The 27,172-nt window shown below is 37.7% G+C and overlaps 1 protein-coding gene across 1 annotated transcript in view; it reads right to left on the reverse strand.

Annotated features, from left to right (window-relative positions):
* Nucleotides 1-930: 930 nt before the first annotated feature.
* Nucleotides 931-27,172, reverse strand: part of MED1 (Mediator complex subunit 1) — a 39,782-nt gene continuing 13,540 nt past the window's right edge. Inside the window, exons 6-10 of the mRNA XM_089636610.1 lie at nucleotides 25,487-25,739; nucleotides 24,416-24,596; nucleotides 21,937-22,317; nucleotides 9,418-9,940; nucleotides 931-7,567 (exon numbers count right to left, since the gene is read on the reverse strand). Of these exons, the coding sequence (XP_089492736.1) occupies nucleotides 4,492-7,567; nucleotides 9,418-9,940; nucleotides 21,937-22,317; nucleotides 24,416-24,596; nucleotides 25,487-25,739 (4,414 nt within the window). The 3' untranslated portion in view covers nucleotides 931-4,491. The remainder of the gene's footprint in view (nucleotides 7,568-9,417; nucleotides 9,941-21,936; nucleotides 22,318-24,415; nucleotides 24,597-25,486; nucleotides 25,740-27,172) is intronic.

The following is a 27,172-nucleotide window of genomic DNA, read 5'->3' on the forward strand; positions in this document are numbered from 1 at the left end:
CTGTTCAGTGTGGAACTTTTCTGTGCAGGGTCTTACAGCATTTGGTTTATGTCGATTGCTTCCCACCCGTGGGACGACGGGCTAGTCAAATACAATGCAACAATAACAACAATACATCTGCAGTAAAATTAACATAAATTCATTTAAAAAAACGAATTAATATTGAAGAAGAAAACTAATGCCTAGTTTACACGAGGACAGGTAAATGTTTTATTGTTCCAGCTATTACCTATTGTCCTAGTGTCAAGAGAAGTTTGGAGGACAGGGCAATGGAAAAAGACATTGCCTTAGAGATATATAGGCAGGCTATCTCCGCACGAAAGTGTCTTACCCCTACCATCGCTTGCGGTCGCATTGTACGCGTGTGTATGGGCACGGACCGGACAGTTGGACAGTAGTCAGTTGCTACGCGCGGTAGTATTGCTCCTGTGCATTTTCTGCTGAAAATGTCGCATAAATGCTAAATGCTAATAGAATTTGATAAAAATACATAGTAACACAACTGCGAATCATATTTTTCACGAACTCGCTTGTAACGTGCTTCACTGTGTATCCATTTTCGCAGCGTTCCGGTACGGTCGAATTGTTGTATTGTCTTCTATATTGTCCTCGTGTGAACTAGGAATTATACATAAAACTGCCATATTCATTTCATAATCTTAGAAGCCATCAAAAATTTCCAATATTATATCAAACAGTATACATATAATATTGTTGGCAAGTAACTCCCTTATTTACCAAATAAAATGTTCATATGTACCCCTTATTCACTGTTATATTATTTTGTATTTTATCAATACAAACATAAATAATTATAATTAGAAATTCTTAGTTTGTACTACAGCGCAATACAGCTTTTGAATAAATTCACCTCGGAGATAAAATACTCACAAACATATAAATATTTTGAATAAAATAAATAAATTTTTGTTATTTGTTTTTGGGGTGTTATGCCGTGTTGTGCTGACTCCTTCTTTAGCCATGTTTCGGACAACATTGCAGTGTCCATCATCAAAAGTTAGAAGGAGTTAGCGCAACACGGCATAACACCCCAAAAACAAATAACAAAAATACTTTTAACCGTGAAAATCTTAAATCAAAATACATAAATTATATTTGTGAATAAAAAAAATGTTAATTATATTTATGAATAAAAAATTATAGATACACATTATATTCAGTGGTATAGGGAACGCCCCGCCGCAGGATCATCAAATTAACAAAATAAAGTATAGCCTACATAATCTTAACAAATATAAACTAAGCCTGTTCGGTTTAACGAATTTTCAGATTACTGGAATCTTTAAGAAACAGATATATTTTTGGAACATAATACATATGTTCTAAACAAGCTTATCTATTTGAAATTGAATGTCAAGCGGGGACATTTATAAATAAATCTCTAATCCGACAGATTAGAGCTGTACTTGCTCAAGGGGTTAACAGGTATTACCGGTGCGACAATAAAACGCATTGTTTTATAGGTAAAGAGCAAAAGTTTTCTGAAATTATGAGAATGGTGATTTATCTACTTGTTAGTGGTTACTACCCGGCTTCGCTGTTTGACAGTCAAATGTATATTTCAAAACTCCACATCTATGAAGTGGATATTGAGAACTGAAAACAGACCTCAAAATTTCAGATTTTTTTTTTGAAATTTCATGACAGTAGAGCTCACCATTGTTTAAGATGCTTCCAATTTTAAAGAGAGAGTAACTCAGTTACATGCTCACCCAGGAGTTTGTTTCTATACACCACTGATTATAATTGCATATACAGTGAAACCCCTTTATAAGGTTCTCACATATAATGCTTGCCCTCATTAGAAGTTTTGTCCGGTTATAAGAGAATTTCACTATATTGCTTTATGTAGGTTTTATAATGATGACTCTGCTGAAGAAACAGAAACAAATGCAAAAATTAAATAATTAGTTTGAATAATAGTTGCTAGATGGCATTTAAATACATTTTTGCTGATTCTCAATGTTAAAAACCTAACAAAAGGAGGATACGATTCAGTCTTCAACGCACCAAATCAATTTTTCGTGGTCCTTTGTTATTGGTGCAAACATGGTTTTATTACTCTTCGAACAGTCTTTTCTATCTTAATCTTTATTCCATTCACGTAAAGCACATTTTCATAAAATCGATACATTTATATTGAGTTAATTATTATATGGAGAGAAGATCTTTTAAATTTTATTATCAACATAGAAAGGATATACAGTGAAACCCACATACAAAGTTTCCAAATAAGAATTTTTCATGCTTGATGCCACCGACCGGTCAATATATATAGTTTTTATTTCTTGTTAGAGCAATCTTGACGAGTTACAAAACTCATTCATCGAAAATGATATTTGAAATAATATACTCGCTCCTACAAAATCAACTTTTTTACTTTGGAATTTTCATGGAGAGATGAAAAGTATTAAAAATTTCTAAAACCCAGTTCTACACCTGCATACTGCGGTACACCTCAAGGTTATAGTCTTAATTTTACTGGACTGCAAATGTAGCCAGCCGCACAATAGGGATTAAGAAGTCTCTCATAAGAGAGTTTCACTGTAGAACTTTATCCCAAGGTGTCTCTCATTGATCTTCTATTCCAACAACTAATGCTGCAGGCTTTCAGTTAAGACGTGCATTTTTTACCCTTATTAAATGTGCCATAGACTAACTTTATAATTATTGTTTTTGGGCATAAACAATTTTGCCAACTTAGTGCTATGGGAACTTCAGTAGAATGTTGTTCAATTGTCACCTGTAGACACACCCCAAAGCTTTTAGAAATAATTCAATGATGTTATATCGAAGCCATTGACCATTCTATCATTAATCAATAAATTAGGTAAGTATACATTTGTGAACATATAAATAACATGTACACATTCCTAGTGATTATTAATAATCTTAAGAATATTATATTTTATAGAATAGAATACATAAGAATAAATACTGACACCAATGATTATTAAACAAAATTTAATTAGGCACATTCAGAAATTTTGATTCCAGAATCGTATCAAAATTTTTTAATTATACAGAATTTGGGTGATTTTATTCTATCACTCCAGGGAAGTTATTGACAGAGTAAGATTATTTCGATATAATTATTTTGTTTAATCCTTAGGTGCCGGACCCCTGCATTTGCAGTGTACGAAGCAACCAAGTCAACCTTGTACGTTTTTTTTTCCTCTACTAGTTAGTCAAAGACAAAAATAAAAATGCCACTTTATCAAGTATGGTATTGACTACGTGTTGGCTTTAACAAAAAATTATTTTTATTTATTAAAGTTTCTTGTCGGCCAGTTGCCGAAAACATTCTGGCTGCTATAGCAAGAAAATAATGTAATAATAAATTATGAACACACCGTATTTTCTATTAAATTTCTTACTACTTGAATGTATGGCTTTGTTTAAGAACTGAAAAGAAAATATTGTATTATTGAAGAAAGCAATCACTTTGCTATTATATTTACAACATATATTATATCAAGTGCTAATGAAAAGATACAGTGAAACCCTTTTAAAAATATATTGTATCTACAACATATATTATATTAAGTGCCAATACATGATTAATAAGTTTTGTTTTGTCGATCCCTTGAAGCACGAAATAATAAAACGGTTTAATTTATCCAACATACGGGTATAAGGTTTTCGCATGCAAGAAGTTTTTTACCCGGTCACTTGGAAAACTTTATAATAGAGTTTCACTGTAAAAATTAGCGTGCATCTCTCTGATATCAAAACAAAATACATATTTACAAGCTTTCTTGGAAACAGTACTTGGCTTCCAGTGAATTTGCAACCTTGTATGTTTTCTTAATTCTTTTATTTTATCCACAGTAAAATCAGTCCCTGAATTCATTCAATTTCACATTATGATACTTAGAATATAAATTTACATATTATAAATAATATTGTTTGTATTTTTCTTACATCTACAAATGAACAGGTAAAATTAAATAAGTATTTTTGTTCATAGATTTTTAAAGTTTTTTTAGATGTTAAAAGTTTTGTTATTCTCACAAACAAAGAATAAATAAAACATGTATAAGCCTTATAATACTAAAAATAACCAAATTATTCATTGATACAGTTTGAACTAAAAATACACAAGTATTTTGTCTGTAACTAAATAACACTAAGTTGGTGCTCTTCTAGTATTATACAGTGGGATTCATTTTGTACAGTTTACGGTGGATGGGTTTCCAGCAAAAGAGTGTAGTAACTTCATTTCGGATTTAATCATATTTTCCAGAATAAATGATGTCGATGTTTTTATGGAGAAAAAGGAAATGTATTTATCGCAACTTTAAAGATTGAGCATGTTCAACTTATGGATTGGAAAAATGTAAGAAAAAGGTCACTACAAGCCACTGTTGCCTCGTGATTCTACATGGATGGTTAACCTATTCACATCATCTTTCCATTGAGCGAGTCTGTGTCCGCAAGGTACCGAGAGAGCCTTGAGAAAAGTAAATCTCATTTGCCAGGACCCACCACCGCTTCGTCCATCAGCTCATCATCCGTGATACACGGCGAGTTGGAGTGCGGAGACGGGATGATGAGAGGAGACTGTACCGGAGACTTGACAATGTGCACCGACAGAGAAGGGGATTGCGTGGGAACTAAGGGAGGAGTGTTTCTTCGGGCACTGCCCACCGCCCGTTCCGCAACCGATTGCAACTTGTTCTTCATCTCCACATTGGATTTGGAAGAAGAGGAAAAGTCTAATAAGATCTCTGTTTCCTGGGAACCTGTGGGAGTCAGCTTCCCCATTGACAGGGGTGGCTTCATTCCCAAGTCCACGCCAACGGTAGATAACTTCCTGGCATCGTCGCTGCTCTTCAACGTTGGAACCGTGAAGCTTTTGCTCTCCAGTTGTTTCACTATGGATTGGTTGATTGTTTCCGCACTGCACACCGTGATGGCAGGGTAAGTTTTAGAAAAGTCCATCTTAGGGTTGGAGTCTTCTTTTAGATTGACCACCGGATTTGATCTGATCAGGGCATCTGTGTTTTTTCCCTCTGTCTTTGAATCTTTGGAGCTATCGGACTGAGATTTCGACAGCCCACTCAATGAAAAATTTGTCGGTTGTAGGCCGTCTATGTTATCTGATATCTTGGGAGTTGCCAGCACCGGAATAGGAGTAGAGAGCTTCGGACTCGTCGAGCTAAGGTTCATGGCAGGCTTAGTTGAAGACAGTAATGAAGAAGATTGGGATTTCTGTATTTGATCGGGTAATTTAGTATTGGCAATATGCTGAAATGAGTACTTGGATCCCAGCATTTCTTGCTGCCGTCCCATAAAATTCAGTAACTTGGGAGTCCCATCGGTGAGAGCACTCCGACTTCCCATATCAGGTTGTGATACACTTTGTTGCACGCTAGACTTTTCCATACTCGAAGGGTTTTTAGATTTACTCGTATCATCTGAAGATGTTCTGGCAGACAACTTTGGGATTTGGTATTTACTTGTATCCAATGACTTGATAAGACCTTCCACAAGAAAATTTTGTTCCTTGCTGTGCTGCGAGATCATCTTAAAGGCTCTTTCTCCATCCACTTCATCCCTCATAGGAGCGGGACTTGACCGTCTTTCACTACTCTTACTGCTGGAGAATATGGACTTGTCACTGCTATTTCCTGAACTACTTTTCATAGAGCGTGACTTGTCTCTTTCCCTGTCTCTTCCCAGCTTGGATAGATCGGTGGCAGAGCTGGACATTTTCGGAGAACCAGTGGATGTTTTGGAAGAGGACTTGGTTGGCGCAGAGCTTGACATATTGGAGCTTGATTTAGTAAATGGCACTTTTGAACTGCTACCTGATGTACTAGAAGAGCCAGAACTACTTTTAGTGCTGCTGCTGACACCGGGGCTTCCGGAGCCCGAGGGGTTTGCAGAGCTTGACACAGTTCCAGTTTTAGAAGATTGTAGCACTTGTGGCTTCTTAGAAGCCGGACCACTGATGACACCGGGTTTGAGGCCAGTGTGAGTCTTGGGAGAGCCAGTGCCAGTGTTGGACTGCACTCCAGTACCAGAAGACGATTGTTTCACAGCAGACGTCGAGAGACTTGATGACCCCGATCCAGAATTTCCACTAAAGCTGGAAGATTTAGAGCTGCTTGAGCTAGAACTTGATTCTTTAGTTCTTGTTTTATTTATTGTAATTTTCATTCCATCGGAACTGGGCTTGATCATGTATTCTTGTGGTTTACTATTATCGCTCAGCTTGGAACTACCACTGCTACTTGTATTCTTGGAATCGGGTAGCTTGCTCGAGCCAGAACTGGTGCGATCTTTGCTGCCACTGGTGGACGATGATGATTTAGCTAGAGTCATCTCCATCTCCGACCCACAATGCTGAGCTGATTTTAATTTGTCAATCACTGCACTGAGGGAACCTTTCCTATTACGGAGCTGATTGCTGGTTGCAGACTTGCTCAAGTCTAGACCCGGAGAGATGAGGTTTTCACCCGATGTATTCATTGTTTGCACATCGGTGACTATGGATAGATCTAACTGTTTTAGTTTGACACTGGAAGACTTCATCTTGGGACTACTACTCCCGGAGCTGGAGTAAGTCAATCCCCCTGAAGACTTCCTGTCTTTATCTCTGGAACTCGAGGAGCTCGAGGAACTTTCTTTACCGGAAGACACTTTAGATAACTTGGAGAGCTCATATCCGCTGCTGCTAGACTTACCCGAAGGAGACCCGCTGGCGGCAGACTTGAGGGTGGACATGCTGGGCTTACCCGAACTACCAGAGCCCGAACTGTGTTTAGGTGAAGAAGTCCCATGGTTTTTTGGACTGGAGTAACCGGAGAGAGTGTGTTTTGGACTGCACGGTATGGGAGAGTGCCTGGGGCTGCTGTGATGGCTAGATGATCCTGTAGGTTTTCCCAAACTCTTGACGCTGCCAGGACTGCCGGTGCTGCTGGTTTTGGTGATGGAGACTGACCTTCCGTGAGTTGGGCTCGGACTAAATTTTCTTATAAGAGTATTCGGCGATGATGATCTGATGGAGAGAGGAGAGTGAGAGCCATCAGCAGGTTTAATGCTGACAGAAACAGGTTTAGTCAAAGGATCCTGTTTGAGAGGAAGCTTATTGGGAGGTCCCATTGCGTCTTCCCGACGGCGTTTCTTCTTTTTATCTTTGCTCCTGTCTCCGCTGCTGCTTCGGGATGATTTGCCCGAGGAAGCCGACTTGCGCTCGCTCCTGTGGCGTTCATCCATGGACTTGGCTTGAGAGGAAGTGATGGGCGTGATGGTGATGGAGCTGGGCAGGGCTGTCTGCGTGCTGGGGGAAATGGGGATGATCTCAATGCCCGGCCTCCGGTCGAGACACATGCCTGAGAGGACGGAAGAGAATGAGGGCGAGGAGGTGGTGGGGGGGGTGGTGGAGACCGGGGTGATGCTCACAGAGCCAGCCAGCCCCACTCCCTCCGCCAGCTCCATAAGGATGGAAGAAGCACTTAACTTATTACTGCTGCTTCGATGCTCGCGATTCTTCTGCCTGTGTTTCTTTGACTCGCCTTTTGAAGGAGTGCTAGCCGATCTGCAAAAAAAAGAACAATTAAAAAATATAATTTATTTTTATTTATTGTAATAAAAAAAGATATAGCTCGCAACTCGGGATCGAACCCAGGACCTCCATCTTAAGTGGACAACAGTCTACCACTAAGCTACTGAAACCTGATTATTTTCCATCATTTTTATCGATCTCTTATCTCAATTTAAGAATTATCAGTATTATCCTCGATTAATTTGTGGGTTGTTTTTTGGTTGCTATGTTTCCTGCATGATTGCGAAGTTTTACCCACTTAGGTTATACACGTAATATTTTTATTAATTAAATAAGAAACAATCTTTTTAAAAACGTCCCAAATAATATTAATTACCTATCAAAATATACGAAATTCATAAGGGCAAGAGCTATACCGGCTGAACCAAGGTAGGTTTCAATCCGCGCGATGGAATGATATGCGCGGCTAGATTGTGTCATTTTATACGAAGCCCAGCAAACATAGCCAAACCGTGCGACACCGTGGGATAATACCAAGGAGAAAAGAAGGGAGAAGTGATGGCAAATGGGCACAAACTCAACCGTGCTCAAATGGACATGGCATACTAGGCCAGTATGATTTCACCGATCGGCGGGAGCAGATATTCCTTCATGAACAATAAAGTGTGTTTGTTACGTGTAAACTATGAAATGCAACTTTTATAAAAACCATACATTACATTATACAACCATTTTTACGACTACCTCCTCTCACTTCTTTCCTCCAAGGATAATACAATAGCATATAGCATAATAGCATCGGAATCATTGGAACCATTCCGAAGAAAGGGTTCCACTGAAGTATTTCTTAGGATTTGAACGAGATATGTTCAATATTTTTTGGCGTCAATGGGTCGCCTAATATCGCATGCTTTATTATTATTTACGTACTATATGTAGGGAACCTATTTTGTCATTGTCATTATTAGCTATTTTTTTAAAGGCATTCTCATTTGCTCAACTTCAGACACGTGCATGCCGCGAAGTATAATGTTATTATATAGATATATTCTGTTATCGCTATATTGATATTAACCCATTGGCCTCAAACGACGCCGTCCCGGCGTGTGTACGGCGATGTGTCTTAAAATCAAACGACTGAGGGTCTGATGTCTGTCGGCTTAAAAACGAAAAAGGGATACATTATTGACATCTATGTTTCAAATTTTAAATGCCAATCGCTCTGTAGATAATTAAGCATTTATTTCGTAGTAATTGGCAGGACTCCGTTGGTACAGTTTTTTCCTGATATTTACGATTGAAATTTCGTTATATTTCAGAGTCATTAAATTTTTTCAAAATGGTGTGTGGTTCGGGAATTGACAAGCTTGTTCGTAAAACGCATGGTGGGCGGCTAACAAGAGCCCAAATTGCAAAAAATATATATTATGGTAATAAGTATGATTAATGTACAACTTTTCTTAATCCAATTATAAAAAAATGAATGGTTTTTGTAAAAAAAATATTTTTATATCCTCGTTTAATCATATTATTATTTTTTTTTAAACACTGCATATATTTTTTACATACCTTGATTCAATGCACAAGTAAATTAAAAAAAATTGTTTCATTTGCATGTTTAGTTTAAAAGTTATGTAAGATTTAGTACACCACTGCAGATTTAAAACTTTTGGTACAAAATTAATTCGGATGTGAAGGACAATTTTTTAGCCAAACAATTCGGAGGCCAATGGGTTAAATAGAATATTCTTGACAATACACCTAACTAATTGACCTGTTCTGAGACGAAAAGCTTAAAAAGTCTAGAGATAGATTGGAGAGAGACTTCTAAAAATAAAAACATAATAGCATAGGACGTTAGAGAAAGTTTTCAAAAGACGTACCTTATAATTTCATCGACATCTTGCAAATCATTTAACTCTCCTTCACCAGAGTGGTCAAATTCGGAACCGCTGGTCTTGTTATCATTCGAAGAGCCCATCAACAGCTCTGCCGGATCCAATCCCGACAATTCCAAATCGTATCCGAACCCCACCTGTGAAGACGGAGAAGCCACCTGCTCATCCTCGTCCTCGTTGGAAGAATTGTTAGACTGAGCGGCATTGTCGTCTTCAACATCGGAATCTTCCCCCGATTCCGAGGAACTATCCGAACTCTCCAAAAGAACTTCGCACATCATAGAAGGTTTGCTCTTCTTGACTGTCCAGGTGTCACCGTCACCCTCTGCCTTTCTTTTCTTGGAGGATTTCTTCTCCTCGACGTTCATCTGCTGGACTGGAGTAATGGTGGCATGCGAGGAAGGCTGAATGTTCTGCATTCCTAATCCTGTGCCATTTCCCATCATGGATGCCAGATTGCCATCCTGACTGCCAAACAGGTTCTGTTGATTTTCATTCAGAAAATTTCCTGAAATATAAAGAATAACTGATTAATCGAATGCAATCATGAAGTACAAATCCAAGTCCAAAAAAACATACAATTCCTTCTAATTCTATTGAAAATAGAGTTCTTGGGAAAAATATTGCAGGAGGAATGTGGAGATCATGAATGAGAATCATCGCTTTTATTTATGATACTAGCGCAGACCTCTGAAACATCACGGGATATTATAATTGTAGGAATTGTGAAGTTGCGAAAATTGACTTTCGTTGTATGGGATGACAGCTGGAATGATTTCTGTTGATGACATTTTCTCTGGTTGTTATTCTTGATACGAGTAGCTAGAATTTGAATCATTTCGGAATGCAAATTCTAGTTAGGTACTGTTTTGGGCAAACTCGAAAAATAAAATATTTTTATGTTACTTATAAAACTTAAATTATTTATATTTAGGTAATATTATAATTATTGTTTTATTTAACCTAAACTATAGTAACCTAACCTATAATAATCAAACCTAAACTAACCTAACCTAACCTATAATAATCAAACCTAAACCAACCTAACCTATAATAATCCAACCTAACCTAATCTAACCAATATCCTAATAATAATCCTACCTAACCTATAATAATCCAACCTAACCTAACCTAATCTATATCCTAATAATAATCCTACCTAACCTATAATAATCCAACCTAACCTAATGTGACAAAACATTGTGACAAAATCACGCTAACATCTCTTCGGTATCTAGCTCAGAATAATACGTAAATATATTGCTGTTCTTATACTTACCAATTCGTATGTTCTGCCTTCTCGCCAATTCGTGTCGCTTGGGTGGGGACTAGGGAGGTGAATTTAATTAAGAACATCTACTAATTATAAGTCTCGATTTTAATAGGGTTTGTCAAGTGTTAATACTAAATCTAAATTATACTTAGATCTACTTACATCTTTAACTTAACTAGTTGTCATATGGTTCGGATTACTTCTTCACTATTCGCATTGTCATTGTTCACTGTAGCTACACTGTTGTCACTGAGTTCATTTTGTTCGATGGCCTTAGTAAGGCCGAAGTCCTAGGTGGCAGCTTCTGCAGTTCTGCAGCTCAGGCCCTCCCGGCCGCGTCTGGTCACCGCACTTTCTTCGCCTCCCGCCCAACATTACGTCGCCGGGCGGAGGACAACACTTGAAAATCACTTTCTCTAACTCGACTGTAACTTCTTCATCCGCCGCCCAGCATCACACCGCTGGGCGGGGAGCGCGTACTTCACCACCACTCCTGTCTCGGTCTCCTCTCTCTCCCGCCTCGATCTTGAATGTCCTTCTTTCTTGAGCTCGTAGGACCTGTCGCCCTACCCCGCACTTCTCACTTCTTTCTTTACAACCCCCGTCTGTCAACACTTTCTTTGTCTTTGGGCGCACACTGCGGGACATACTTAGTTTAACGTTCAAATTTATTTGTGACGAAATTTGATTCGTCACAACACCCCCTTCGTTACAAAAGAAAATTATGGTTTCCTACAAACATAATTTTCTATTTCCCTTTTCCCATATGACAACCTTCTTAACTCTAAACATGGTAAATCTTGAATTATAAACAATGCAATATTCTAAATTTAACATTTCTTATCATTACTTATCCTCATCATTTTTTTTCTTTTTCATCATATCTCATTTTCAACGACAATCCTTTTCGCTACACGCTCTTTCAAACCCACAACAAAACTCAAGTCAAAACATTTAGCCTATCAATATAAAATAACATGAAAACAATAAAAGTGACAATAAAACACATTAAAATCAACGATGAATACTAACACCTCGACTAACATAAACACTTTTTATTTTAACCAAGCGATCTAATCCTCTCCAGACACTTGAGGATATAAACCTTTCAATTTTTGTTTACAAATTTCTTCCCAAGCATGTGACCAAAAACTAATGACAAGATTTTAAATGACAACATGAAATGACAAAATTATTAATGACAATATTATTAATGACAATATAAAATTTTCAAAGAATCAGGATAGGGAAGGAGTTGGGAATTCATACCTACCACTTCAGTTTAATCTCCCCTCAGTTCTGCTGGCATGTCTGAAGTATAATAGAATTCCATACTTACATACGCATAACTCCTTATCAATACACGTTGATCACTTAAACCTAAACCTTAGTTGTACTTTGCAAAAGAGGCCGTTACTAATCTTTATTCACTCCTCATTTACCTTAATCTATTAACGCCTACATCTTCGATAACAAAAACAAGAAATCTGGTGTACATACATAGTACATCTGAAATGAAATGAATGATAAAAAACTAAACAATATATGGTAACAGAGTTGTAGTGTATCTCCCGACGTGATACACAATGGAAATTTGAGCGCCAGATAGTTTCTATTACACGGAGAAACCACCAAAACCGGATACTCTGTCTCTCATTCAACCGCTTTTAAGATGCAACCTCAACATGTCACATTTTATCATCCCTGCTGGCCAATGCTTCAATGCATCATCCCTTTTTATTTAAATTTTTCGCACTTATACATAATTTACGGTCTTTTATCACGCGCGCAGAATTCTTTTCAGATATGGAGACGATTAGGTACACACATACTAATTTCAACGAACGCGCGTATTTGTTCCACTCAAATCATGGAACGTTCAGTGCTCGCTTTCGTTTTCGCATTTTCGCTCGTGGACGCACTTCTACCAATACCGGTCTTTTATCACGCATGCAGACTATTCAGATATGGAGACATTTAGGTACTCTCATAGTAATTTCGTCAAACATGCATATTTGTACCACTCAAATCGTGGAACGTTCAGTGCTCCTTTACGTTTCCGTTCGCATTTCACATTTTTTAACTTGTGGACGCACCTCTACCAACACCGGTCTTTTATCACGCACGCAGATTACTTTTTAGATATGGAGACATTTAGGTACTCTCATACTAAGTTCATCAAACGTAAGTATTTGTACCTCACAAATCGTGTCGGTGGTAAGTGCTCCAATTCGTAACTAACGCAGTTCGTCATCACATTCGCACGCGCCTTTTTATTTTCTCATCTGCGCAGACTACTATCCGAAACATTGCGAGACTTTAGATACAAGATAATGTACGGTTTCGCCGAACGAAGATATTTGTTTTCCTCAAATCGCGTTAAGTGAATGCGCCTCAACCCTCTCTCTCCCCTCTCTATCGGTCGCCTTCCGCCATCAATTTTTAATTATCGGATTTTTACCGAACACATAAAATTGATCGAAATTGTGGTATGAAAATGAATTTCTCCGAATGACATATAGAAAATACATTGTTATTCTTATGCCGTTCATACACAGCAAATTTTTACAAACTTGCACGATATGAATGCGCTACAAAATCCTTTTGTATCATCTTCGCGGTTGTTCTATTTTTACAGTGAGATATTACAGAGTATCGCGTTGTACGTTACAACATGTTGTAATATAAAATTGAAATTTAATCTAGCCAAAACTTAAGTGTAAAAATGGACTAAATATATATAACTTACTCTAACCTATTTTTCCGATCTCCACCGTGTCACATCACAATCGTGGGAAGCTCCGATTTCACTAGATCCTTAATGTGATATCTACCTGTCTCCTTTCCGTTTGTATCCGCTAGAAGATATAAGACGTCGGAAATTTTTTCTTTTACGACGTTTTGGATGAATCTTGGAGCTAATTTACTTGAAAAGTATGCAGCAGCATCAGAGTGCACGAAATTTTTTCTCCACACGACGTCCCCCGGCTTATAAATTACTTTTCTTCTACGTAAATTGTATGCACCTGCATTTCGTTGGAAAGCTACCAGCAAATTATCCCGCACTATATCGAAAACAGTTTGGAGTTCCTTTAAGGATGATCCATAGAATTGTGTATCGTTTATTCTAAGGCCAGTTTTAGATTCTGATGTCACATTATTACTCTGCGGGTGAAAACCTCCGTTCAGCATTTGTTCTCTGCCGTGAAATAGGAAATACGGTGTAAATCCGGTGGAAAAATTTACCGTGTTATTCATTGAAGTCTGTACCATTGGCAAGTGAGAGGTCCACGCCCGCTGATCCTCCTTGATCATTATGCTTAGTGTCGTCTCAATTGTCTTATTGTAAGCTTCAACTACATTTGATTGAGGAGCGTAGTATGCGTTGTAGAACAAAATAGGTACATTGTATTTTCTCGTGAATTCTTTCAACTCTCGAGATATGAATTGCTTCCCATTGTCCATTTGTAGCACTCTCGGAGTCCCTAATGGTAAGAATATACCAAATTCCAAACACTTTATGATGGCCGCGGAGGTAGCTTTACGTAGGGGAAACAACCAACAGTACTTTGTAAATACGTCGATGCAACTCAATATAAACGAGTGTCCAGACCGGCTGCGAGGTAATGGGCCAACTAAATCTATGGAAATCATTTCCATGGGGGCGCTGACTGACTTCGGAGTGGACATTTGACCTAAAGGCGCCCCTGTTGATGGTTTGTACGCCTTGCAGGTTCCGCATTTTCTAACATATTTTTTAATATCTCTGTACATCCCTGGCCAATGAAATCGCAATCGAGCTTTCTTAAATGTTTTAAATGTTCCCGGGTGACCTATTGTAGGAGAATCATGACATTCTCTTATCGCTTCTTCTCGTTTAGCATAGGGTACAACCCTTTTCCACTCGAAATTTCCCGTCAAGGGGGTTTCACTTTCAACATTATAGTAAAGAACGTCTTTCTCAATACGATAACGTAAATTTGCAGCCGGATCATTTAAACATTTTTCATATAAATCCGTGTACCAACAATCTTCGTTTTTCTGAGACGACTTTTCTTTTATCTCGCCGACTTCCATCCGAGATAAAGCGTCGGGCACAATATGTTGGGATCCTTACGATGTATAACTTTAAATTCATATTGAGAAAGTCTGGTGGCCCATCGAGCCAATCGGCCAGATGGATTTTGTAGGCTGTGCAGCCATTTAAGACTCGAATGATCAGTGACCAATGTAAATTCCTTGCCATCTACATAGGATCTAAAATGATATACTGAGTCCAATGCAGCAAGCAATTCTTTTTCGGTGGTACCATAATTTTCTTCGTGTTTATTTAGGGATCTAGAATAGTAACTTATAGGGTGTTCTCCGTCCTCAAAGATCTGAGTCAACACTCCTCCTATTCCTAAGTTACTGGCATCCGTATGTATGGAGAACGGTTTCTCGAAGTCAGGGCATCGCAAGATCGGTGCGGACGTTAGCGTATTTTTTAGTGCTTGAAACGCATTCTCGGTTTCATCAGTCCACTTAAACTTAGTTTTTCCATTTTTAGCACCCGTTATTTTAGTCAATGGTGACGCTATAGTAGAGAAATTTTTGATAAATCTCCTGTAATAGCCACAAAGGCCAAGGAAACCCTTTAATTGCTTTGAATTTTTGGGTGTAGGATAATTTTGTACACTTTTTATCTTAGCTGGGTCCGTTTTAAGTCCGTTAGCATCTACCAAGTAACCTAAAAAACGCAGCTCTTTTTTACAGAATTCGGATTTGCCCAGATTAATAGTTAATCCCGCTTCATTGATCCGATCGATGGTTTTGTGTAGTAGTTGCTCGTGATGTTCGAAGTCAGGTGAAACGATTATGAGGTCGTCTACGAAACAGAAAACGTGATCATCCCACTGAGGTCCAAACAACTGATCTGACAGCCTTTGTAATTCAGCCCCAGCATTTTTTAGGCCAAATGGCATGCGCTTGAACTCGAACAATCCCCTCCTTGGTACTACAAACGCGGTTTTTTCCCTTGACTCTGGGGTGAGTGGTATTTGCCAGTAGGCTTTTGATAAGTCTATTGATGATATGTATTTTGCGTTGCGCAGGTTATCAAGGATTTGCTTAGTGTGCGGAAGTGGGTAGGAATCACGACGGGTAACGGAGTTGAGCAATCTAGAATCAAGGCACAGTCGTGTAGATCCATCTTTCTTGGCCACCATCACAACAGGACTCGACCATGGTGAACGCGATGGTTGAACCACCCCCATCTTTAGCATTTCTTCTAATTCTTCCTCCAATTGTTTTTGTCTGACCGGTGATAATGGGAAGTATCTTTGCTTGATGGGCGGTCCCTCAGTCTGAATCGAATGTGCAATAAGATGTGTTCGTCCTAGTCCCTTCTCTTCAAATGAAATGTTTCGCGCTTTTTCAGTAATCAACATCATCCTCCTTGCCTGATCCGGTGTTAAGTCGACTCCATTTTGACTCTGCGCCACGGTATCAATCGCATTTTCATCTGACGTGCACTTAATATGCTTAAAAAGGTTAGGTGCAACGTCGAAATCAACCCAAAAATCTACTCCCAAGATAAGTTTGGTAGTTAATGTGGGGACAATGTAAAATGTCAATAATTTGGTAACGCCTTCACACGAGACAGGAAGTGTAATGCATCCGTCATTTCTTTGTTCTTTTCCGTCAGCGGTAAATATCTTATGGTGCGATTCACTCTTCCGGTATTTGTTAATGTTCAAACTCTGATAAGTGCTACCATTCATGCAATTTACTGAGGCTCCGCTGTCTAACAGTCCTGTAAATTTTTTCTCATCTATTTCGATATCAACATGAGGACGGTTATCATTTCCTCTGATGCACCGTATAGGTTCACATCTTGCATTTAAATAAAACAGCCTCACAAATTCTAGCCAGCTTTTCCACTCCCGATCGGCTTGTGCTGCTCCGGGCCGATCGGTTACTCGTTTTTTATGATCTCTTGGGTCACTTCACAAGGGGTTGCACTGACTGGCACCGACTCTCTGAACTCCAGAGCTTGTAACTCGTAGCGGGGTGCATTGGTAGTCCTGTACGAATTTCTCTTCGGTTTTCTACATTCCCTGCTAATGTGGCCTACTTCATCGCAGTTATAGCACTTCGGACTATTCTCCCCTCTCCTCCAGTTTGCACGTGGTGGTGCCGATCCGTACGTCTGTGAAACTCTTTCTCTACGTGGTGCTATATCCGTTCTCTGTGAATATATGCCCGCCCTTGGCAATCCTCTTCTTTCTATAAGATTAGGAGAGAATGTTTCGAGATCATTGCACACCTGCACCAACTCGTCTATATTATTGACGCGTGCTCCCGCTACAGTGCCGGCATATGCTGAGTGTAAACCCTTTTTCAAAATGTATATAAGTTCCGACTCAGATAACGGGTCGTCGAGGCGATAGTTTTTAGCTTGCGTAATTAGCACAAACTCCGCAGCGCTTTCTTCGTCTGCCTGACGTGAATCGTACAGCTTCAAACGCGCAGTAATTTGTGAATCGGCTCTTTCAAATTGCTTTAACAGTTTGGTCTTCAAGTTTTCCCATGTCAGTTCCGAAGATTTAATAGTTCTGTACCAAATAAGAGCGACCCCTTCAACTAACTCAACAAACCCCTGAGTGATGTCAGTTTCTGAAAATCCTCGGGCAGAGCTGATTTCTTCTAATCTTTGAATGAAATCTCGTACGCATGTTTTGCCATTGTATTTAATCAGAAGTGTACTCAAATTAATGTATTTTGTCTCTTTAATCACGATTTTCGATACCGCTTTTGGGAAATCTTCTATTTCCTGGTCCTCTTTTGTAATTTTTGGTATATTTTGATTAAATTTTATTGCTTGTTGCCTCATTTTTCGGATGGTTTTCTGGGGGGTTAAATTTCTGATTTTCAATTCGGCGATCAGATCTTCCTTGGAGAGACCGTTCGGGTCATGGATCTCCTTCGTATTTGATTCGTAGCTAACGGAAGACATTATGATGATCTATTTTATGTCGCAAATAGCGGTAATCCTAAATACCTTACTTTTGAAAAATTTTAAAGCTTTTAACTATTTTATCTTACTTGTGTCCTATAAAATATAACATTTCAGAAAATATCGATCGGTGACGAGAGGGTTAACGATCTTCAGGTACCTACAGTCCCAAATGTGTCAAACCGCCTAGTTTGTTTTATACTGATTTAACTGCCCCCTGACAAAAAATAGCACTTGACATGAGACGCATAGCATCTGACTTATCACAGTACATTTGTTTACGCTGTACAAAAAAACGAAACACCCAAATAACGGTAGGTAACTCGAGACAAAACATGACAAGAGCGAGAAACAGTACAGAAGATTAAATATAATAAGAACATGCAAATATTTACCTTGTTTTCAGGGATGAGTTTTAGGAATGTCAATAACATTAGTGATAGATATAGTAAAATATCTAAAACCGCTTCACGTTGGGCGCCATTGTGACAAAACATTGTGACAAAATCACGCTAACATCTCCTCCGGTATCTAGCTCAGAATAATACGTAAATATATTGCTGTTCTTATACTTACCAATTCGTATGTTCTGCCTTCTCGCCAATTCGTGTCGCTTGGGTGGGGACTAGGGAGGTGAATTTAATTAAGAACATCTACTAATTATAAGTCTCGATTTTAATAGGGTTTGTCAAGTGTTAATACTAAATCTAAATTATACTTAGATCTACTTACATCTTTAACTTAACTAGTTGTCATATGGTTCGGATTACTTCTTCACTATTCGCATTGTCATTGTTCACTGTAGCTACACTGTTGTCACTGAGTTCATTTTGTTCGATGGCCTTAGTAAGGCCGAAGTCCTAGGTGGCAGCTTCTGCAGTTCTGCAGCTCAGGCCCTCCCGGCCGCGTCTGGTCACCGCACTTTCTTCGCCTCCCGCCCAACATTACGTCGCCGGGCGGAGGACAACACTTGAAAATCACTTTCTCTAACTCGACTGTAACTTCTTCATCCGCCGCCCAGCATCACACCGCTGGGCGGGGAGCGCGTACTTCACCACCACTCCTGTCTCGGTCTCCTCTCTCTCCCGCCTCGATCTTGAATGTCCTTCTTTCTTGAGCTCGTAGGACCTGTCGCCCTACCCCGCACTTCTCACTTCTTTCTTTACAACCCCCGTCTGTCAACACTTTCTTTGTCTTTGGGCGCACACTGCGGGACATACTTAGTTTAACGTTCAAATTTATTTGTGACGAAATTTGATTCGTCACACTAACCTAACCTATATCCTAATAATAATCCAACCTAACCTAACCTATATCCTAATAATAATCCAACCTAACCTATAATAATCGAACCTAACCTACAATAATCCAACCTAACCTATAATAATCCAACCTAACCTAACCTATATCCTAATAATAATCCTACCTAACCTATAATATCCAATCTATCCTAACCTAACCTAAATCCTAATAATAAACCAACCTAACCTATAATAATCCAACCTTACCTATAATAACCCCACCTTTTTTAATTTTTCTATTTTATAAAACATACCTAAATATCTTTATTTTATTTTTCGAGTTTGGCTAAAATAGTACCTAACTAGTATTTGCACATGGTAAAAAATATAGCCACTCGTATCAGGAATACAAACAAAAGAAAATTTTATCAACAGAAAGCATTCCAGCTGTCATCCCATACAACGAAAGTGAATTTTCAATTTAGGTAATTAAAAATTAAAATGCTAAAATTAAAAATATCCCAAATGCAGTCAGATTCCTTTTATAGTAATTAAGGTAAATCAGAAGGTTTTATTTAAAAATATTTCATATAATCCTTGTCCAGCGATTCCGAATAATTACCAAAAAAAATATTCAGAATCATTGCCTGTCAAAAGAAGAAATTTACTGAATGTTGGTAAACTTGTAAAATTATGACATTTATTCAAGGACATTATAAAAATACGGTAAATATTCGGAATCGCTGGACAAGGATTATATGAAATATTTATATATAAAACCTTCTGATTTACCTTAATTTACTATAAAAGGAATCTGACTGCATTTGGGATATTTTTAATTTTAGCATTTTAATATTTAATTACGTAAATCGAAGATTCACTTTCGTTGTATGGGATGACAGCTGGAATGGTTTCTGTTGATAAAATTTTCTTTTGTTTGTATTCCTGATACGAGTAGCTAGAATTTGAATCATTTCAGAATGCAAATTCTAGTTAGGTACTGTTTTGGCCAAACTCGAAAAATAAAATATTTTTATGTTACTTAAAAAACTTATATTTAGTTATTATTATAATTATTGTTTTATTTAACCTAAACTATAGTAACCTAACCTATAATAATCAAACCTAAACTAACCTATATCCTAACCTAACCCAAAATAATCCAACCTAACCTAACCTATAATAATCCAACCTAAACTAACCTAACCTATGTCCTAATAATAATCCAACCTAACCTATAATAATCCAACCTAACCTATAATAATCCAACCTAACCTATAATAATCCAACCTAACCTAACCTAAAATAATCCAACCTAACCTATAATAATCCAACCTAACCTAACCTATAATAATCCAACCTAACCTAACCTATAATAATCCAACCTAACCTAACCTATAATAATCCAACCTAAACTAACCTAACCTATGTCCTAATAATAATCCAACCTAACCTATAATAATCCAACTTAACCTAACCTAAAATAATCCAACCTAACCTAACCTATAATAATCCAACCTAACCTAACCTATAATAATCCAACCTAACTTAACCTATAAATGTTGGGGAACCTTTAATAACGCCTGCTCGCGTCCCCTTTAGAGTTATATCCCAGTTTTCAAGTAGTTTGTGGGCTACGCTAGGTTTGTATAGACTGGTTTGTGATTTCATTCTACCTAATCCAACCTAACCTAACCTAACCTATATCCTAATAATAATCCAACCTAACCTATAATAATCGAACCTAACCTACAATATTCTAACCTAACCTATAATAATCCAACCTAACCTATATCCTAATAATAATCATACCTAACCTATAATAATCCAACCTTACCTATAATATCCAATCTATCCTAACCTAAATCCTAATAATAAACCAACCTAACCTAAAATTATCCAACCTAACCTATAATAACATCACCTTTTTTAATTTTTCTATTTTATAAAACATAGGTACCTAAATATCTTTATTTTATTTTTCGAGTTTGGCTAAAATAGTACCTACCTAGTATTTGCACATGGTAAAAAATATAGCCACTCGTATCAGGAATACAAACAAAAGAAAATTTTATCAACAGAAACCATTCCAGCTGTCATCCCATACAACGAGAGTGAATTTTCGATTTACGTAATTAAAAATTAAAATGCTAAAATTAAAAATATCCCAAATGCAGTCAGATTCCTTTTATAGTAAATTAAGGTAAATCAGAAGGTTTTATATATAAATATTTCATATAACCCTTGTCCAGCGATTCCGAATAATTACCAAAAATACAAGTCACGTTATATTCATACTAATTGAAAAAAAAAATGTAGCACTGCTTATGAAAAGGATAGCCATACAAAGAATATGTATATGAACGGGCCATAAAATAATACGTCCACTGCATCTAGTTCAGTAAAACCATGCACATTGACTCAGTAATGTATCTTTACTATATTAATTCATTTAAGCATCTGTCAAGCATTTAAACAAAACTAATACGCATTTCGAATAAAGAATTATTAATTCATGAAAATAATTTTAGTACCTACTTGTCTGATATGATAAGTGGTTCCAATTTTGAAAATTAAGGATGGGTTGTTTCGCAGAATTTGAATAATTCATCACATTTCAACATTCATTTTCGGGTTCTGCAAAAGTCCTATTCAAGTTCTGTAATTATATCTTTATGGGCTAGTTGCTAACTTGAAAATTAACTTTGAAATATGAAGAATTGTTCAAATTCTCCGAAACAACCCGTCCTAAAAGTTCATTGAACTTGAATAATGTTAAGCATTCCACAGGAATATTTCACATTTTTTACCAACTTACCATGCACCAACAACCAAAATTAGTATGGTTAATATCAAATTTAGTGTTGAAAGATTTGCACTGTTGGGATTACAGCGTAATCTAGGTAAATGGGTAGATTGGTGCTGGAGGATAAAAGATCTTGTTCATATCTGATTTCCGAGAGCCAGTGGATTAGCATGTATTTAGTATTTACCTTGGTTGTGGGGCGGATGTGGCGCCGTCGGCGGCGGGGGCCCCCCCGGCTCAATCCCCGCCCCGGCGCTAGTAAAACCCTGGCGCTCCCAGCGCCCCTGCAGCGCGCGCACCAGAAGCGGCACGCTCAGCGTCCGCGCGAGCACCCGCGACAGCCGCTCCTCCAATGCTGAGCCGCCCTCTCCGCCGCCCCCACCACCCAAGCTGCCTGAACTTCCCGAACAGGAGCCGCCGCAGTGCAGCGACACTCGGGGGGCTGAGCCGCACTCGGGGAGTTCCAGCTCCAGCGTCGCCATACCGCCCTCGCCGGGGCGCTCCAGCAACACGCTGATGTGTTGCCAAGATAGAGCTGACACTTCCACCATCACAGATGATTCCAGATCTGGAATAAAATTATGTGTCACATTTAGTAAAAAGAAATACAAGGATGTACCGCACTTTGTTAGTCAACCTACAACATAACACATAATAGAGGAATATCCCCTTTATCAGTTTCCCTTGCACGTCTGTCCTGAACCAAGTGACTTCCGATTCCGTCGACTGGCTGGATAACCTCAGCATATCACACCAACTCTACACCACACAGAGAAGAAGAAACTTAATCATTAACACATTTGATTCAATTCAATCATTTTATTCATTATTAAAACATTAACTGTATCACATCTGCCCTAATGATTCGATTCAACCATTTCATTCATTATTAAAACATTACTAAATAATTTCAATTACTTTTTAACCCCTCAGGCTAATTTTTTCACTTTTGGGAACAGCTCATAATAGGTCTTGTGTCTCCCTTACTGTCATGGCGAGAAATATGATCTAAACGGTGTTAGAAAGAGAAAACACCATGTTTCATATTCAAATCTAAAAGTTAACCACAGAACAATTAAAATGTACACCTCTATGAAACCAAAATATCCAACCGCAATTTTATGAAACTTTGTGAATTTTTTATTAATTATTTTTACATGAATGACAAATGGTGACAGTAACGTTTATAACACGTAAGGTAAGCCATTTTTAAACCTTTGTTATGTTTGCATTAAAAAATTTTACATATCAAAAATTATATGTTTATTTATAATAATCAAATTTTCATAACCTTTCAAAAACAGTTTCAAATTTTCTTCACCTTTCAACAATAGTTTTTGGATATTTTCAGAAATATTTCATTAATTAGGATTTTATTGCAAAGCGGAAATACTACGACCTTCTGACAGAATATGCCAGAGGTCTGAGGGGTTAAAGATACAAAGGAAAACAAGTAGATACAGTGGTGCCTCACACAACGAACTTAATTCGTTCCAGGAGCAAGTTCGTTATGCGAAAAGTTCGTTATGTGAAACGCGTTTTCCCATAACAATATATGTTAAAAAAAATAATTCGTTCTGTAGCATAAAATATGGTAAGATGACATAAAAAAAAGATAAATTTTTTGTTATTATTTTTATTTAGATACATCTAAAAACATAATGAAAAAAACACACATTTTTTAATTTTAAGAAATAATGGAATCTTGCACATCTTCATCCATTTTCCGCCGATGGTGCAGTGAAAAACCTGTCCAAAGTCGTTTGTTTCTCTCTTTTCTTCAACACCACCCCCTGCTGGCTTTGAAATCTTCTTTATTATCTTGATTGCTGCTACTTCCAGGGATGTTTTTCTTTAGATCTTCATGGTGAAAATGGTGGTCTTGTTGAGGCCAAACTCTTTGACGAGGTCACACTGTTTTACCCCACATTCACTCCTTCTAATTATTTCCTGTTTCATTTCAAGAGAAATCACCTTCCTGCTTTTTTTAGAACCCATCATATAAAAAAAATGTTGAGTTTATCTTAAAAGGACGACTGCCGTGATACGTGTGCGATTTAATTCGTAATGAAGAACGATTGCTGCGATACGTGCGTAAGTGAAGCGTACTACGCAGTGACTAACGAGTCTAACGACTGCCTGCGCGGGAGGATGCAATTAATCGGCAGTGATCGTAGAAGATCGGGCGACTTCGTTGTGTGAAGCGAAGTTCGTTGTATGAATCGTGAAATGAACGAAAAGGAAGTTCGTTGTGTGCAGCATTCGCTGTGCGAGGCGTTCGTTGTGTGAGGCACCACTGTATATAAAAGCAGATTTTTAACCAGCGGCAACAAAGCTTGCCATTTAAACTCTGCTTCATTGATATGGCAATATCCAAAGTGATTCTGTTCAACAACATGATAGCTCTTCCCTCCGGCATGACCATTGGCAAGCTAGCCCTGCAAGCCGGGAGATGAAACAGACTATAGGGAACATAGAACATGGTGGACACTGCAAGCCTATCCGAAACATTGGTTAAAGGAGGAGGAAGACCACATAACTTATGTGATAACGCACAAGAGTCCCATCTGGACTGTTGGGAGATTAAGGGAGTCTGGTAGAGGAGAGAGTAGGAAATATCTGGCTATACAAATGCAGAAATACAATTGAGGAGGTTAAGTGCTTACCTTGCTTGCTATTGGGCCTCACGCAGCTGGCGATGAGGGCGTTGAACAGCGCCTGCTGGCGGAGCCTCGCTACCAGTGCCGGCACCTGGCACGGGTGCGTGAAGGGCACGCTGGTGACCAGGCAGCCGTCCAACCCTCGGGACTCTGTCAGGAAGTAGCACTGACTCTGGTCGGGCAGGGTCTGCAAACAAAAGGAATGTGAAACAGTGTTATTAACCGGTCAGCAACGTAAGCAGATATACACGATAAAATAACGATAGCAGTCAAGTACAATAAGCGTGTTTACACGTCAACGCGTGTGTTTCCACAAAAATCGTCATAACTCCGTTATTCTTCTAGTGACATCCCTAAAACAAAAAGTAGAATATTCGTATTGAATGAAGCTTCACATCTCTATTCAAAGTTATCCATAGAAACCCGTAAAAAGACCTACTCAGTAGATACTAAAACGACGCCAAGAAAGCCGTTTGACGTGCCGACCCGCCTCGCAAGTTTAATTATTTTTTTAAAAATATATTTTGTATGAAATGGTCAAAAAGTGAAGTGACAGAATTGTTTATTGTACATTTGTACGATGAAATAAGTGTTTTTTTTTTACATTATCCGTGATTTTAGTATCGTTTTTACATAAAACATTACAGGTGAGTCATTTTTACAATTTTTTCATGTTTCCATTCTAAATTTAAATATTTACAAATGTTAATATTTATTTATGATACAACAATTTGAAAGCCTATTTTGTAACCTTTCTAAAACAGTTTTTACTATTCGGCTCCGTTCAGTAATGTTTCATTTATAGAGCTTTGATTGTGAGGCGGTAATAACACAACGTTTTCGTGAAATTGACATTTCGGTAAAGACATCTTAGTTTCAAGTTCGCGAAAAGTCGGAGGGGTTAATGCATGATGTATAGAAATTAAAATATTTCTTAATTAGTATCATTACTTCTATATGTGTGTCACACACATTGGGAATATGTACATACAACGAAAAAGTTAAGGTTTCTATATTCTATGTTCTCGAAAGAAGTGACAAGTGTACAAATTTAGCAAAATAATTGTCTGCACTCACCACAAAGAGCCCCTTATTGGGGTTGATATCTGTGCCAGCCGTGTGTTTGGCTATCAGCGCCAGCAGCGGCCGCATCTCTCGGGAGGTCTGGGGCTGCGTCTGCTGGGGCTCGGAGTCCTGCCCGCCCGTCCCGCCGCCCGCCATCATGGTCAGCAGGGCGCCACACACGGCCATCGGCTGCGACAGCTTCAGCACAAAGCGCGCCGGGAGGGTGGCACTGTTGGCGGCCGTCAGGGCCGAATACATCGGCACGCTGGAAATTAATACAATTAACTAATTTAACATTAAATACAAACGTAACTCAGCCATAAATTTCAATAAAGGTTATAAATAAATAAGTCATTAACCACTTAATGCTTTTGAACGAGCGGTGTTCGCGGACGGCGCGTGTATCGTACCGCGACAACCCGAACACTGCTCGCGTCTTTTGACTTGTATAAACGAACTGCGCTCGCCAGATTTTTTATTGTTTATATTTTTTATTATAGTTAGTCTTTTTTTATTTTTTTGAACATGGTCAAGTTTTTTTACATTTTTTATTGCTTCTGTTTTGTTTTTTTTACGAACTGGTCAATTTTAAATTATGTTAACTTTTATAAAAAATAAAATAACCTGATGTTTTTAGTTTGATTTTTGTTAAAAAAAACCGAGTATTAAGTGGTTAAGTCACATTTTTGTAAAACTGAGTTAGAAGTCACAATCTGCCTATTTTGTCATGATTTATCCAGTAAATTATGTTGAATAACATATTGTTTAATTTAATTGCATGAAAGCGGAAATGCACACAAAATACCAAAAATCACTAAAACATTTTGGTTATTTCTTGCGATACACAAATAATACCATTCGTTGTTACATGATGTTTGCAAAAAGTTACTAAGTGAAGTTTTTATTATTTTTTTCATATAAAACAAAAAAGTTAAATTGCCACATAAAAGCAGTTAATAGAATATTAAAAGTGCATTTAAAAAAATTGACTCATTATTATTTTAGCTTTGATATAACTGATTAAATTATCTCAGAATTAAAATTTTGTCAGTTAGTGACTTATAGCAGTAGGTAAAAGATGTGTCTAAAACTAAATGGTTAATTCAGACAATTCAACATAAGTATATGAATCACTTTGAATGTTCGAACATGAACTTTAGTCAACATACACTAAGTCATATTCCATTAATTTATTTATTTATTTAACGCCCAGAGGGCTTTTACATGTAGGTGGTACAATTTTAATGACAGACAGTTTTGAAACATGAGAAAGAAATAATAAAAATAAAATTACATTAAAAAATAATATATGCAAGAAACAAAATTAAAAATAACAAGAACATAAATTAAAAAATACAGCGATTTGACTGGTTTACAAAAATATAACTTCCATTTGGGAATAGTGTTTAAATGAGTCTTTTACTTAATCCACAAAATTCGCAAAGTTAATATTAAATATATCGACATCACCTAAGTATTGGTTTCCCATACTGTGAAACCATTGAATTGGGGAGTTCGTAATGTAATTGCGCTTATGTGTGTTGCAGTGGAATAGTGTATTTTGTCGTGTTGTTATTGTAGGTATTAGTAAGTTTATGAGTTGCAGAAGTTCGCAACAGTCGAATTTAGAGTTTAGAATCTTGAATAAAAAAGTTGTTTATTTTACGCCTGTCTTCCAATGTGTGTATTTTTAGAGTA

This window comes from Hesperophylax consimilis, chromosome 10, assembly GCF_061612785.1.
Source record: "Hesperophylax consimilis isolate HC1 chromosome 10, BYU_Hcon_1.0, whole genome shotgun sequence".
In the NCBI taxonomy this organism is placed as follows: domain Eukaryota; kingdom Metazoa; phylum Arthropoda; class Insecta; order Trichoptera; family Limnephilidae; genus Hesperophylax; species Hesperophylax consimilis.